At 50.8% G+C, this 14,450-nt stretch overlaps 1 protein-coding gene across 3 annotated transcripts in view; it reads left to right on the top strand.

Annotated features, from left to right (window-relative positions):
* The window catches only part of clybl (citrate lyase beta like), a 56,872-nt gene extending 42,692 nt beyond the window's left edge, over positions 1–14,180 (top strand). The window contains exons 3-8 of one of the 3 annotated variants that reach the window (XM_084689289.1): positions 393–581; positions 6,264–6,365; positions 7,287–7,380; positions 7,953–8,120; positions 12,329–12,453; positions 13,773–14,180. In XM_084689289.1, the coding sequence (XP_084545415.1) occupies positions 393–581; positions 6,264–6,365; positions 7,287–7,380; positions 7,953–8,120; positions 12,329–12,453; positions 13,773–13,865 (771 nt within the window). In that variant the 3' untranslated portion in view covers positions 13,866–14,180. The remainder of the gene's footprint in view (positions 1–392; positions 582–6,263; positions 6,366–7,286; positions 7,381–7,952; positions 8,121–12,328; positions 12,454–13,772) is intronic. The other 2 variants (XM_084689291.1, XM_084689290.1) reach the window with 2 other exon arrangements.
* The last annotated feature ends 270 nt before the right edge of the window (positions 14,181–14,450 follow it).

The following is a 14,450-nucleotide window of genomic DNA, read 5'->3' as shown; positions in this document are numbered from 1 at the left end:
TGGTACATTGATTCAGACCGATGTACCCGATATCGCAAGTAGTCTTTGCCGACATCATCAAGTACAATCCTGTCGTGAAACGCAGATTTCATCAGCAGATACAGCTTCACAACAGCAAGATTGCGGGGCTCCGAGGTAAACGGGCGAGGCGAGCGTGAGTGAAAGCGGAGAGAGATCAATACGTTCTCACAGCATTCTCCGAGGCATCATCGCGGTAGAACTCGAGTTTAGGAGGCTTTTAGAGAACAGGTTTAGCCGGCGGTTTTCTCCACGTCGTGAACAGCGTTTCCTACTCAACGCTTTGCTCCGTCTCGCACCGGCCATCACCTCAGCGGAGGGTCCAGAGAATCCCCAACAGGGCTTCCCGTGAAGGTGTTGCTGTTGTGTTCCAGGGCGAGGCCCGGGAAACCATCCCCAGGATGCTGCGGGAGCTGGACCTCGGCCGGACCGAGAAGTGCGTGAGGGTGAACTCGGTGTCCAGCGGCCTGGCCGAGGCCGACCTGGAGGCGTTGCTGCAGGCTCCTCTCCTCCCCCCGGCCCTCATGCTGCCCAAGGTGGAGGACGCCGGGGAGGTGCGCTGGGTGAGTGACTCTGTGCGTGTGTCTGTGCGCGCGTGTCTCTGTGTGCGTCGCTCATGCGACGATGAATCGACGCCGTCCCGCGCGGCGTGACGAGCCCAAACGGGCTCCCCCCCCCCCCCTGCATCCCACCTCGTCTTCCGGAGCAGCTCGTCTCCCGGCCCCGCCGCGTGACGCGCGGAAATTGAGAAACGCTCAAAAATATCCATGACATTCTGCGCGGGGGGGGGGGGGGGGGGGGCGGTTTTCTTCTTTTTCGTTTTATTCCGCATATTTTCGGACTCCCCCGCTCCTCCCGAGAGCCCGGCTGTCTTCTTTCGGTTACTCAGGGCCCGGGCTGTAAGGGGAGACCGCGGGGGCTTCTTCAAAGCAGTAATAACAAACTTTTTAACCCATTTCCCCCGGTGAAGCTGGGAAACGATCCTTGTGGCAGGGCCTTGGGGGGGGGGGGGGGGGAGGGGAGGGGGGGGGGGGGGGGGAGAGGGGAGGGGGGGAGCGCTGTTTCTCTTGGCTGGCGCTCAGCAGAATGGAGCAGCGGTTCTGGGGAGATAGTCGTTGGACTTCCAAGGGCGTCTGGTCTGGTGGGAGTGCGCCGCCATGGTCACATGATCACCTCTATCTGCGGGGGGGGGGGGGGGGGGGGGTATATGGGACACTGGAGAAGGCTTTAAAAATGGTCTTGTCATGGCCAGCCTGGGTATGGACCGCTAACTGCAAACTTCACTACAACTGTAACAGAGGTAGTAACTCATGTTGGTCTGAAATTGGTCAGCACAAGCTCAACGCGGCATAATAATGTAGGTTTAAGATTGAAAGTTTCGATTTGGATACCTACTGTCTGGTTTGATCACCAAACTCTGCTTGTGTGTGTGTTTATGCAGCGTGTTGTGTGTGTGTGTGCGTCTGTGTGTGCCCATCCCTCTGGCTCCCTATAAAACAGCGCACAACAGACCTCCTGTGTGTCTGGTCGGGAGACAGTATCATTAATGGTCTGCTGTTCTGATCATATCCATATGTGTCACTGAGGGGGAGGAGCCAGGCTGTCTGTCACTCTGGCCCTGGGTCCCGCCCCCCCACACTCACACGCACACATGCAAGGCATGGGAGAGGGCGGAAAAGAGCGAGGGAGTCCCCAAAGGAGGGAGGTCTCTCTTTCTCGCCTACTCTCCTTCCTTCCGTCCCTCTCTCTCTCTCTCTCTCTCTCTCTCTGCCTCTCTCTCCCTCTCTCTATCTCTCTCTCTCTTTCTTCCCCTCTCTCTCTCTCTCTCTCTCTCTCTTTCTCTTTTTCTCCCTCTTTCCCTCCCACAGACACACACACAAACAGCTAGCGCGCACACACACACACACGTAGCCAGGGTATAGAGGCCAAGAGCAGGACGTCTTTAACTAGTGGTTTTAATTAGAACACGTCTATTTCCTGCTGGCTTGCTTTCTTCCCAGTGTAATTGCCGACAGGTGTTCCCAGATTCTCTTCCCCCCCGTCCGTCTTCCATCCTACACCTCCTTTCTTCCCTTCCTCCCTTCAAAACATGTTTTTCTTAGGGGAGGGGTTGTTTTTGTATACAGTTAATGGGCCAGCTAACCCCACACATTTAGACTTAACAGCTATACAGTATGACATTTACCAATGAAAATATGTCAGTGAATTTAACCCCCCACCCACACACACACACACGGAAGAACAAGCACCTTGTGGTTTGTATGGCCTGCGGTTTAGCAGTCACTGAAAATCACTGATGTACTGCTAAGTCAAGCATTTACTAACCAGGTACTGACTCGGTACTGACCCAGTAGTGGCCAGGTACTTACCCGGTACTGACCCAGTACTGACCCGGTACTGACCCGATACTGACCTGGTACTGACCTGGTACTGACCTGGTACTGACCCGATACTGACCTGGTACTGACCTGGTACTGACCCAGTACTTACCCGGTACTGACCCGGTCCTAACCAGGGACGGACCAGTTACTGACCCGGGACTGACCAGACACTGACCCGGTACTGGAGTACTGACCCGTTACTATAGGTGAACAAGCTGTCCAGAACATTAGAGAGATGAATAGTAATACGGAAACTTTGACTTCGATTTTGCCAAGTTAGCTCTATTTTGATGGTGATCCTTTGTAAGTATGCGTAAGTATGTGTGTCTGTAGGTTAGCATGTGTGCGAGTGTGGCTGTTTTCTGTTCTAGTATGTGACGGATGATTCTCCTCTGCCTCGTAAGGCTGGGCTGTAAATCCTTCTCTTGTTTACCTTCCCCCTCCTTTATTGACATAAGCACACTGGATCCTCCGTGTTGATGGCTTAGTAAAAGATGGACGTGCTTGTTCCCCTTTGTGTGCTGGCCTTCGGCCCGGCCCTGCCCCCTCTGCCCCTGCCCCCTTCCCCCCTTCCCCCCCCCCTCCCCCTCGACTGACAGCCCTTACAGGGTCTTAACAGGCAGAACTCCAGCTTTTGTGCCCAGACAATCCTCGCACACATTCACGAGTCTCGGCCATTCTTCGCCGACGCAAGTATTTTGGCGGTGGTGTGTGTGCAATGGGGGCGGGGTGTGGTGGGGGTGGTGAGGGGGGGGGGCTACTGAAAAGAATCACATCCCCAGGGCCCCCCCTCTCCTCCGCCCTCCCTCCCTCCCTCCGTCCGTCCCCACCCTTGTCCTCCTCCCGCCTCCCCTCATCCCCCTTTTTCCTTTTCTCCGCTTCCCCCCTCTGTGAAATGAACACTTCAGCAGGCCGGAAACATTTAATCTGGGCCCCTTTTGAAGACATTTAATTGAAACTTGTCCCGCTCTGGTCGAGGCTTTCTGGCACCCTCTCTCTCTCTCTCTCTCTCTCTCTCTCTCTCTCTCTCTCTCTCTGTCTCTCTCTCTCTCTCTCTCTCTCTGTCTCTCTCTCTCTCTCTCTCTCTCTCTCTCTCTCTGTCTCTCTCTCTCTCTCTCTCTCTCTCTCTCTCTCTCTCTCTCTCTCTCTCTCTCTCTCTCTCTCTCTCTCTCTCTCTCTCTCTCTCTCTCTCTCTCTCTCTCCTCCTGGCCCAGGCCGTGTGGGCGGACTGGAGCTCGAGGGGAGGGGCTGCGAGTGGCTGGTTAGTGGCCCTAAGTGGAGAGTGGAGGTGTCTGAATGCCTTCCACCCCTCTTGTACAGAGGTGTCTTGGAAGAGCCCTATAGGAGCCATTGACGAGTGAGTAGGGGCCGTGTCTGTGCAATCGAGCCACAATGGGCGAAAGCACCCTGCATTAGGCTCTGGTCAGTCTTTAGCCTGGGCTAAGTGTGGGATATATTGAGGTTGGGTGGAGTGTGTGTGTGTGTGTGTGTGTGTGTGTGTGGAGAGGTTGGGGTGGGGGGGGGTACATACACCAAACGGTACAAACATGTAATCAAGCACACTCGGCCTGTTCAGCTGTGGGGGTTGAAGGGGACCTGTCATTTGTTTTCATTCACTGCCATGCCAAATAGCCCAATCATTCCAGGAACCTGGTAAGGACGTTTGTATAGTGTGTGTGTGTGTGTGTTAGTATGTGTGTGTGTTTGTGTGTGTGTTTTTGTGTGTGTGTGTGGGGGGGGGAGGGGGGGCCTGGGTATATTATCTAGTGGGCTCTTCTTGCACACAATGAGCCGTATCTGTACACTATCTGTCTCCGTGCTGCAAATGGCATTCTGTGATGAAGCTTGAAGGATCCATCTGATAATGTTGTAGCTAACGCCCTCACTTCCCATATTCTCTCTCTCTCTCTCTCCCTCTCTCTCTCTCACTGCTCTTTTTCTCTTTTTACCTTTTACTCTCTTTCCTCACTCTCTTTCTCTCCCCCCTTTTTTGTGTCAGGGAGGAGGGGTGAGAGTTTGGGGGAGACTGGGCTAAGCCCCTGGCGTTAGTTTTTATGTTGCCATAGCAGCCTCTCTCCTGCAGGGCGCTGACCTCTGATGATTACAGTACAAAGCCTATTGGGTCCCCAAACCTCTTTGAAGATGAAACGTCTTTGATGGTTTGTATTTATGCAAATCTCTCAGATATGATTTATCCAACTGAGATTGAATGGGGAGATGATTAAAATTGCCCCTATTTTCGAAATCCTTCAATGAAGGCCTACTCTTTGAGTTTGGAGAACAAGTGTGTGTGAGTGAGCGTGAGGCGGGGGGATATTTTTTGTGTTTCGTTAGCACCGCTTTTACCTGGGGTTATTTTTTTTTTATCTGTATGAAAGAGAGAGAACGAAAGAGGGAGAAAGAGAAGGAAGGAGGGACATGGAGTTTCAACTCTGCGCTTTTCTCCTCCACTCTCCCTCTCCCAGTTCCTTTTTTTTGGGGGGGGGGGGGGACCGGCTTTGAAAGAAAATATCTGTTGGAGGGAGAGCTTTTGTGTGTTTCCAGATGATAGATTTTGGAATTTTGGCTACCCCACTGGCAGTCCAGGGCTAGCTGTGAACTGGTCTGTTGGAAAAAATTGGAATGCTTTGGTCTTCAAAGAGGGGAAAACTTGGTTTTAAAGCCCTTCTTAGGTGAGCTTGGAATATTAGCAGGAAGCATGTGGAATAAAGGCCTCAGCAGAGTGTCATATCAAACTGGGATTGTTGCTCCAATCTCCCTGTTCTCTTCTTCAGAGGGTCGGCGCAAAAGCTGAAAAGCACTTCAATGGAAAAAAGGGAAAAACTCCCAAAGACGCCAAATCTTTTTTTTTTTTTTTTGGGTGCTTTGTATATGTATATGTGTGTGTGTATGTGTGTGTTTCAGGGGACCCGGTGCAGCGTGTGTACTTGCGTGTTCCTCTCTGTGAGCACACAGACCTGTAGACATCAGAGGCAGGGGAACCCTAGCGATAACGGAGCATAGTCGTGGCCCCTCTCCTTCTTCCTCCCCTCCTCGTTCTCTCCTCTGTCTCTCAACGTTGTTCGTTCTTCGTGATATCAAAATGGCAGAGTGATGTCGATGTGTATACAATACCTCCCCCGTACGCCCACCCTCCCTCTCTCTCCCCCGCCTGCAGGACAACAAATGCAAGGACTGTCGTCTAACATGGGTGTAATCCTGAATATTTTACACGGCTACAAATTCACTTTGACACAAACGGTTTAATATAGCAGCTCTGAACAGGGCCAGCATTCTAAATATGCCAGCCATAGTGTCTGTGGTCTATGGGACTGATGTACATTACTGGCCCATATTTTCCGTGTTCTATGCCACAACATATGTTGCTATTAGACACAGTCATGGTGACTGCTTTATTGTGTTTGCTTGTTTTTATTCTGTACGTCGTTTTGTCTTCATTCTGTATCTGGACTCTGGGTTTTTTAAATCAAGTTTGATTGAATCGTTCATTGTTCTCTACAGTGTGAATCCAAGGCTAGCTGCTCTTGACAACTGGAGAGCCATATATTGTATATATTATTACACACCGTCCCTGCTAAACTGTAATATTTATTAATGTTTTTTTTCTGCATTATGAAAGGTAAGCCAAATAGTATTTTTAATTCATGATGTTTTCATTGAAAACCGGTATACTTTTTATTGTTTGCGGCATTAACCATAGTTCAATATCGAGGAACTGTTTTGAAGTTCAGCAAACACACTTTGTGTTTTTGAGGAACAACATGAGGGAATTTAAATAATGGAAATACCGTGGTGTGTATTTTTTCCTTTTCAGATATCCAGTGGTCATAATTAATGAGTGTGTGTGTGTCCGTGTGTGTTCAGTTTGTTGACAGGTTTCAGCGCCACTTGAAAGGACGCTCGCTGACAGAGCCTATTCGCCTGCTCACCTTTGTGGAAACCGCTCTGGGCTTGCTCAATTTTAAGGTAAAAAAACGACAAAAACAAACCTCAGAAACGACTCGCGTAAGACGTTTTGCCGTCGAGACTTTGTTGAATTGAGATTAAAGCGAGGGCCAGCGTCCCAAAGTGAACGGAGGTTTCAAAGAGTGTGAGCTGTCTTTTTCAACAGAACAAGCCTCTTTTTGGCTCTGACCAGAAATGGCTGTTTCTCCATCCTAGACATTATTTTAATTAGTCCGTTTTGAATGTGATCAAGTTGTCAGAAATAAATCGTATTTTGTCCGGCTTCAAAGCAGGTCTGCTTCTCTGGCAGAGTGACCTTCAGCTTTGTGAGGGAGAGGGCACAGTTTTGGGGATGGGGGTGTGTGCGACACACACTCACATACACACACACTATCCTCTCTGCTTTCTCTTTTTTCTTCTTCTGGGGTCGTAGCATTGTGTGTGTGTTTGTGTGTGCTAGTGTGCGTGTTTTCTTGAGAGAACCTCGTGCGTCTTTACCCCTGTCTGAAGACCAGGGCCTGGGCAGGGAAAATCGCTGTGTCACAGTGAGAGGTGACATTCATGTGCAAGCAGACAAAAGACCAAGACGCATTCTGATTGGTTGGTTCCCCTTACAATGAGGGTACGATGACATTCCAGAAGCTTTCGAGTACATTCTGCTGGAGGTGTTCTGCTCCGGCCAGGCACACAGACTGAGGAGACGTCTCCAGCTGTAGCACCGTGTGTGTGTGTGGATGTGAGTGTGTGTGGGTGTGTGTGTGTGTGTGTGTGTGTGAAGGCTATGCCACTTTAGCATGTAGAGATGTGAGGTTTAGGCAAAATAGCAGAAGGGACACACAAACTGTTTTATTAGGTGAGTTGACCAGCTGCCAAGATGCACAGCTCTCTCCAATACACACGCACACACCCACACACACTCTTCTGTCACTGTGTGTGCCTCAGGACGTGTGTGAGGAGGTTCGGCGGCTTGCCCCTAGCGCCGGTCTCCATCATGATGGCGTCGTGTTTGGGTCGGACGACTTCTGCGCCAGTATAGGTACTCTGTCACCTCTCTCTATCTCTCTCTCCCCCTTTCTCTGTCTCCCCTTCAAACTCTCTCTCCCCTCCGTTCATCCAAACCTCCTCCTCCCTCCTGCTCCCTCTCCTTCCTTTATCCTAGCCTCCTCCCTCCTCCTCCTCCATCTCATCCCCTCATCCTTACTTACTTCCTCCTCTCTCTCCATTCCCCATCCGAACCTCCTCCCTGCTCCTCCCTCTCCTGCCCCTCATCCTTACCTTCTCGCCCCTCTGTTTATCTCCTCATCCTAGCCTCCTCCCATTCCTCCCCTCGTCCCTCCTCTCTTTCTCTCCTCTCCTCGGCCTAACCTCCTCCTCTCCCCATCCTAGCCTCCTCCCTCCTCCCCTCATCCTGGCCTCGTCCCTCTCCTCCCCTCGTGCGAACGTCCTCCTCCCTCTCCTCCCTTTCTCTCCTCTCCCCATCCCGACCTCCTCCTCTTCCGCCTCAGCCCTCCACCAACTCCTCTCTCCACTTTGCCATCCGAATTGAACCTACTCACCCCACCCCAACCCCTCGGCCTGCTACCCTAGAGTGTGTGTGTGTGTATCCAGGCGCCAGCCGGACGGAGGATGCCAGGGAGCTGCTGTATGCCCGTCAGAAGGTGGTGGTGACCACCAAGGCCTTCGGCCTCCAGGCCATCGACCTGGTCTACATCGACTACAGGAACACGGAGGGCCTCCGACGCCAGGCCAGGGAGGGTGCCCTCATGGGCTTCACAGGTACCAGCCCTCTGCCTGCTATACCTGGCTGGCACACTGGTGGTTAGGTGGCGGGGCCGTCGGGCGCGGCTGGCCAACTGGCCGGCAGTTTGTAAATGGGCTTACAAGAGGCGAGCGAGAGGAAGAGAGGAGAAAAAAAAGAGGGCGAGAGAAGTTACCGGGTGCTTCCTGGGCCGTTCCACTCTCGAGAAGTGTTTTTTTTCTTCGCTTCACTTGATGTCACTCAGGATAGAGCGTTAGCTGGTATTGTTGCTAGTTGGTTGGTGGCAGACTGCGATGTCTCCTTCTCCCTCAGTGGTGCAATTTCCGCCGTGTTGAAATGCTGCTGTTAGTCACTCACTAAATGTCGCCGGTGATTACGACATTTCTGCTCTTTCCACCATGCGAGAAGAACTAAATGTCTGTAATTTCAGAAAACCGAGTGTTTGTGTGTGAGAGAGAGACAGAGAGAGACACAGAGAGAGAGAGAGAGAGAGAGAGAGAGAGAGAGAGAGACAGAAAGAGAGAGAGAGAGAGAGAGAGAGAGAGAGAGAGCGCGTAGACTGGGGCATTAGTTTCGAGCATAACGGCGCTCAGTGTGTAGCGCCGGTAGCCAAGCAACGCATTCAGAACCCCCGTGTGTGTGTGTGTGTGTGTGTGTGTGTGTGTGTGTGTGTGTGTGTGTGAGTCAACAGGGGGCAGGACAGCCTGTTCCACTGCTCAGCACCATGCAGCAGGTCTCCCTCCATAGTTGAGTGTCCCAGTCAGAACGGGTACAACATGGGCTTACCGGGGCTAGGGCCGCTGTCCGGACGAGTCACCCGCGAGGACAACAGTGACAAACACACACACACAACGTAGCCTGTCTTATTCTCCCCCCCGTAGCGTCAATTTGGAAACAAATGTAGAGTTGTTAATACACTGTATCCATTAAGTGTTGTTTGTGTGTGTCTGTGTTGTGTGTGTGTGACTGTACAAGATTTCTCGCTGAAGGAAGCAGCATTAACTTCAAGTACATCGGTGGGATTTCACACTGCAAGGAAAGGCAACGCATAAATCGCTTGCCATTTGTTTTTTATTTGCTAAGTCAGTAGTCCATGAGTAGACGCCCCATGTTGCTCTGATACAACTCACACACACTCACACACTGACACACACACATAAACAGACTCCCCATGCTGCTGCTCAGCAAAGCACCAGAGCCAGGTGGGGTTGATGGTAGTGGATTTTCTCAAATGTACACACACACACACACACATTGGCCCGTCCGCTTCCACGCGGTTGTAGTATGGATCCCAGTGACGGGTGTTTCCACTGTGGAGAGACACACACAGCGGCCTCATTCTCCTGACCTTGTCTGACACCACTGGTCGCCCGCGACTCGACGGAGAGCACAACACACACACACACACACACTCAGACTGCTGCGTACTACAGAGCCATGAGGTAGGCGGGTGTGTACGGGCACGTGAGCGTGTGTGTGTATGCGCGCGCGTGTGTGTATGCGCGCGTGTGATTGTGCGCACGTTTGCGTTTATTTGCGTGTCGGTAGAAATATTTGGACCCGTGGGTTTTACGTGTACGCCCCTGTGGCCATGTAGGGGTTTGCATGTGGGCTCCCTGTTAGCTCCTGTGGTAGACCTCCCCTTTAACAGAAACTTCATCCAGGTTTAATCTTTGCTGAAAAAATGACCGACTTGCAACTGAGTTTGAATATAAACCTTCCCAGCAATAATAGTGATTGTCAAATAGTATAAATACATAGAGAAATGATATACATTTGTGTAAAGGCCTTATAATATTTATTTCAGAATTTGGATGCAAATAATAGCACATGTAAGAGTCTGTTTGTAGGTTGTGGATTAGTGACACCCTAGCCCCCAAAGTTGTACCTGTGCTGTATTCAACCCTGGGAGTGTACAAGACCCACAACAAGAGTGTTTGAATCCTGTTTTTCAGGGTTGGGTTGATGGGTATGGTCTAGAATTATGCCCGGCCCGGTGTTTGTGAAGCTGAAGCTTTGTTGTTTTAAATCGACGTATTTGTTGATATTTATACATGATTCATAAACGATTGTGTTTTTTTCAGCTATTCGAAGTCGAGTTAAATGAGTTGGATCTCGGTCACTTGTCTGTTTTGGTGACTCTGTTGGCCAAATCTCGGTTCAACTGGACTTTGCCGAGAAACGGAGAGAATAATAAAGAGGAGAGAATTCTCTCCTTCCGTAGGCCCTCTATCCCCATCGTTCCTGGGCCCCGGTCCATCATTCGCCTGCAAACACTTTGCTAAGTAGCAATCCTCCAATGAGCAGCCGGCACCACATGGCAGCCTGGGATTGGCTGGAGGGCATGGATGATGCGTTTTGGGAGAACCAATGGCTTGTGAGTGAGGGGACCTGAGTCACCTCATCAGTCTGTGTGCTCTGTCACTCTCCTGTCATCTCACGCACACACACACACACACACACCTCTCTGAGATTTAACCCTGCCCTGTCTGAATGTGTGGCAGAGTGACAAACACAAACACCCCAGTCTTCAGCCCCGGCAGCACAGGAGCAGGTGGTAGAGGAGGGGAAGGGGCACGCTGTTGTTGTTGTTACCCTTCAGGCACACACACACACACACACACCCCTCAGAAAAGGGGCAGGGACTCCTCTTTAAGGTGTTTAGCCAACATGGCGGCCCTAAGGGAATCTACACCTAGAGCACTCCTCTCTCGCTTAACTCAAACACACACACACACACACACACACACACGCTTGCCCTGAGCCTGCCGACAGAACAGTACCATAGTCCCAACACTCACACCTTTGAGAAGAACTGACACGATCGTGTTGCGACTAAAACAATTAGAGGATATTTCCGCATCGCTGTCACTCTGCGTGTTACAAAAAACAGCCCTCGCAAAATTTGCTCAATCCTTTGATTTTGCAGGACAGCATTTCCATATTTCATTAAGTCTCGAGTCCAAATGGTTAACACGAGTGCCCTCCTCCAGAGTTTCGGGGAGGTTAACTGGGGTGGGGAGAGGGAAACGTGAAGAGGGAGAGGCTTCTCTCTCTGCGCTGCCCGCTCTGCTCCACCTCCAGGGGTTTGTTGCCGGAGACGAAAGACTAATCCCTGAGGTGACGACACCAGCTGGCCCGACGCCACCGCCAGCGCTGTTCTCGTCAGCTTTGCGCTTTCGAAAAAACCTTCAACTTTATCGCCACAGATCCCTTGCAAGCGCACACAGGATCAGGTCGGCGGCGTTGCGAGCCCAGTGTCCCAGCGCCCCTCGGAGGAGCGAGGGTCTCTGTGTCGCCGCAGCTCCTGGTTCAGGCAGGAGATTGGCAGCGCTGGTCTGGGATTCGGGGGACATACAGGGTTGGAGTGTTAATGTTTTTTTTTTTTTTTTTTACGGTATGTGCGTTCGAAGTCTGTTAATGTTTTTGTTTGTGTTAGTTTGAAAGCACGTGTGTGTGCGTTTATGAGTATACGGTATAAGTGGTGTGTGTGTGTGTTTGGGTATGTGTGTGCGTGTGTGTCAGATTGAAGTGCAACTAAGCGTGTAGCTGGTTCCAGGGCTTTAGCACAGCTTCTAAAGGACCCAGCTCTGCGTCACATGACAAGTCCCATGATGCATAGCATCCTGTAACCCTGCCTGTAGCACAAGACTTTCCCTGACGGCCTCGACCAACGCACATGCACATGCACAGACATATCAGAGCGCTCCACCTAAAGAAACCTCCATCAGAAAAGCAGAACAAACAGAGCCTGCTGGCCAGAATAAACGCTATATTGGTCTCGCACGCCAGATCCTCCCCTTCCTCTTTACGACACAAAACGGTGTTTACCTGTAAGATATTGTGAAATGGCCCAATGAAATGGAAATGAAATATTGACATCTTGATCATTTGTGTTAAATGTTTTGGCCTAAGTATGACAGATTGAGCTGATTGTCGCTGCATAATCTTTCCACAATTACCATCTGCCACTCAGCTGCACACTTGCACATTATTAAGTAGGTAAGGCGGTGTGCCTGTGCTGAGGTCGCTTGTTTGCACAAGCTTGCGTGTCTGTGTGACAATAGACCTTTAAAAAAAAAAAAAAAAAAAACATTAAGGAAGCTGTATTTATTTCATGGATTTTTTTTTTCTTCGTGAAAAGAACAGGGCCGACAAAGAACAATGTCCTCTCCTGTCCTGTGTGTGTGTGTGTGTGTGACTATTTCTCCCCTGGTGGTTGCAGGGAAGCAGGTGATCCACCCAGGCCAGGTGGGGGTGGTCCAGGAAGAGTTCTCCCCCAGCAAGGAGAGGGTGCAGTGGGCCTCGGAACTCATCGCTGCCTTCCAGGAACATCAGCAGCAGGGAAAGGTATCCTCAAAATTACATAATTGCACATAATCCCTCTTAATTAAATACATAATATTTTTCATATTTCAAATGAATTCAAATGCGTAAAAGGGTCTTCTTTTTTTTTTTTTTACTTTGCTGCAGCTGTCAACTATTTCAAATTCAGAAAAGCAGCTATTTTGAACAGTTTTATTCACAACGGCATGTTGTCCGCAAACATTAGTCTATCTTCCTTGCAATTGTAAGCTATCTGCTTCCTCGCTATTACCATTAACACACACACACACTGTGTGTGTCTGTCAGTCTGCTCAGGAGCTGGGGGGTTGGGGGGGTGGAGGGGTCGGGGCCAATTAAGTACAGAATCTCCTTGTTGGTAATTTAGTGCATGGCTGGGTTCTCTCTCTGTGTGTCTGTGTGTGTCTGTGTGTGTGTGTGTGTGTGTGTGTGCACATACACTCGTGTGTGTGTTTGTGTCTGTGGGGTGTCTGCTGAGGAGGCTCTGTAGCACTGATACCCAATCTGCCCACACCCCCCGCTCTCTCTGCCAGGCCCTGCCAGGCCAAGGCGGGCCCGCCAGCACTAAGCATCGCCCTGGGAACACCTCCTCACCCATCCCTCGGACAACCCGAATGTTGGCGTGCGTGTGTCCGTCCAGCACGCCACGCTGTAATGCCTGCGTGTGTGTTTAGGTTCCATTATTTTTGGGGGGGATGTAGCGGGACCAGTCCCTTTGTCTCCCAGCACAGCGTTTTGTTTTCCCATAATTCCCTCCTCCGGTTACTGTTTGCCATTGGTCCGTCTGGAGCTTGACTTGTACCCTGCTTGACAACACATCCTCTGGTAACACTAGCTGTGGGGAAATGCTCTGCCGGGGTGTGGGGAAGCAGAACATCGAAAATATCAACATTGACGAGAGCGCCTGTCCCAGCTCCACAACGATTCAACGTTTTCCCGACCCAGGGTAAAACCATTTGATGCGAGCCCAAATCTGAAATGCGCATCAAAGGATGAAATGATCCGCCGCAGGGAGAGAGCGTTTATTGATTTGCGTTTTTCTGTGTAACAAGTTATTTTCTACAACTAATTTGATCTTTTTCGAGTTACTCTCTCCCCCCCCCCCTTACTCAGGAATCGTGAGGTTTATCAGCATTATTGGACGGGGCCTTTTGAGTGTCCTTCTTGCCTGACATTACCAGAAACTTTCCTTCGCAAGGCGGTCGATGTACTGCAGTGTTGTCTTCATTTCTCCTCTCCCCCCTTCTCTCCTCCCTTCCTCCCCCTCCTCTTCTTTCGTCTCCCCTCCTCCCCTCTGCACTCCTGTCTCGTCTTTTATTCGCCAGGGGGCGTTCACTTTCCGAGGCAGTATGATAGACATGCCATCACTGAAGCAGGCACAGAACATTGTCACTTTGGCGGACGCTTTCCCCAAGTAACGACCATCGGGCGCAACGGTGACGGGAGGAGAAGGGGCGGGCGAGGATCCACAAAGCAGAGGAAAGAGAAGGGAGAGAGCTGAGAGCTCAGTGACGAGACTCAAGCCAACTCCCCACACCCGGCCATCTGACAGACAGTGCTCACCAACAGATCCCATGAGATCATTGAACTTTACCCACAATGCACTTCAGACGCCGCAACAAGGTCGTCATCAGTGTTCATTTTGTTCATTTCTTTTGGTGAGTGAATGTTGATGGAATGGATTGGATTACTGTTATTTGCGCACTAATAAAGCTTGTGATATTTGACGCTCATTTTCTGTACCCATGATTGTTGCTCAGTAAAATGGATACCATAACAACAGTTTGGGGTTGTTACTGTGCCAGTACATGGTTACTGTGGGACAAAGGCACTTGACTGGGTGTGTGTGTGTGTGTGTGTGTTTGCTTCTTTCCCTGCCTCTGTGTGGTGACGGATACCCCGGCATCTCCAGGGTTCAGGCAGTCGGGTGAGAGGGTAAACAAACACAACAAGCCACCGTTGTTCCTGCATTCAGGCCTGGCACGGCAGGCCCACAGCCCCAG

This window comes from Hypomesus nipponensis, chromosome 23 (genome assembly GCF_054491055.1).
Source record: "Hypomesus nipponensis isolate SF chromosome 23, ASM5449105v1, whole genome shotgun sequence".
Classification (NCBI taxonomy): Eukaryota; Metazoa; Chordata; class Actinopteri; order Osmeriformes; family Osmeridae; genus Hypomesus; species Hypomesus nipponensis.
Note: the sequence above shows the minus strand (reverse complement) of the source record. Positions and strands in the feature narration are given on the sequence as shown.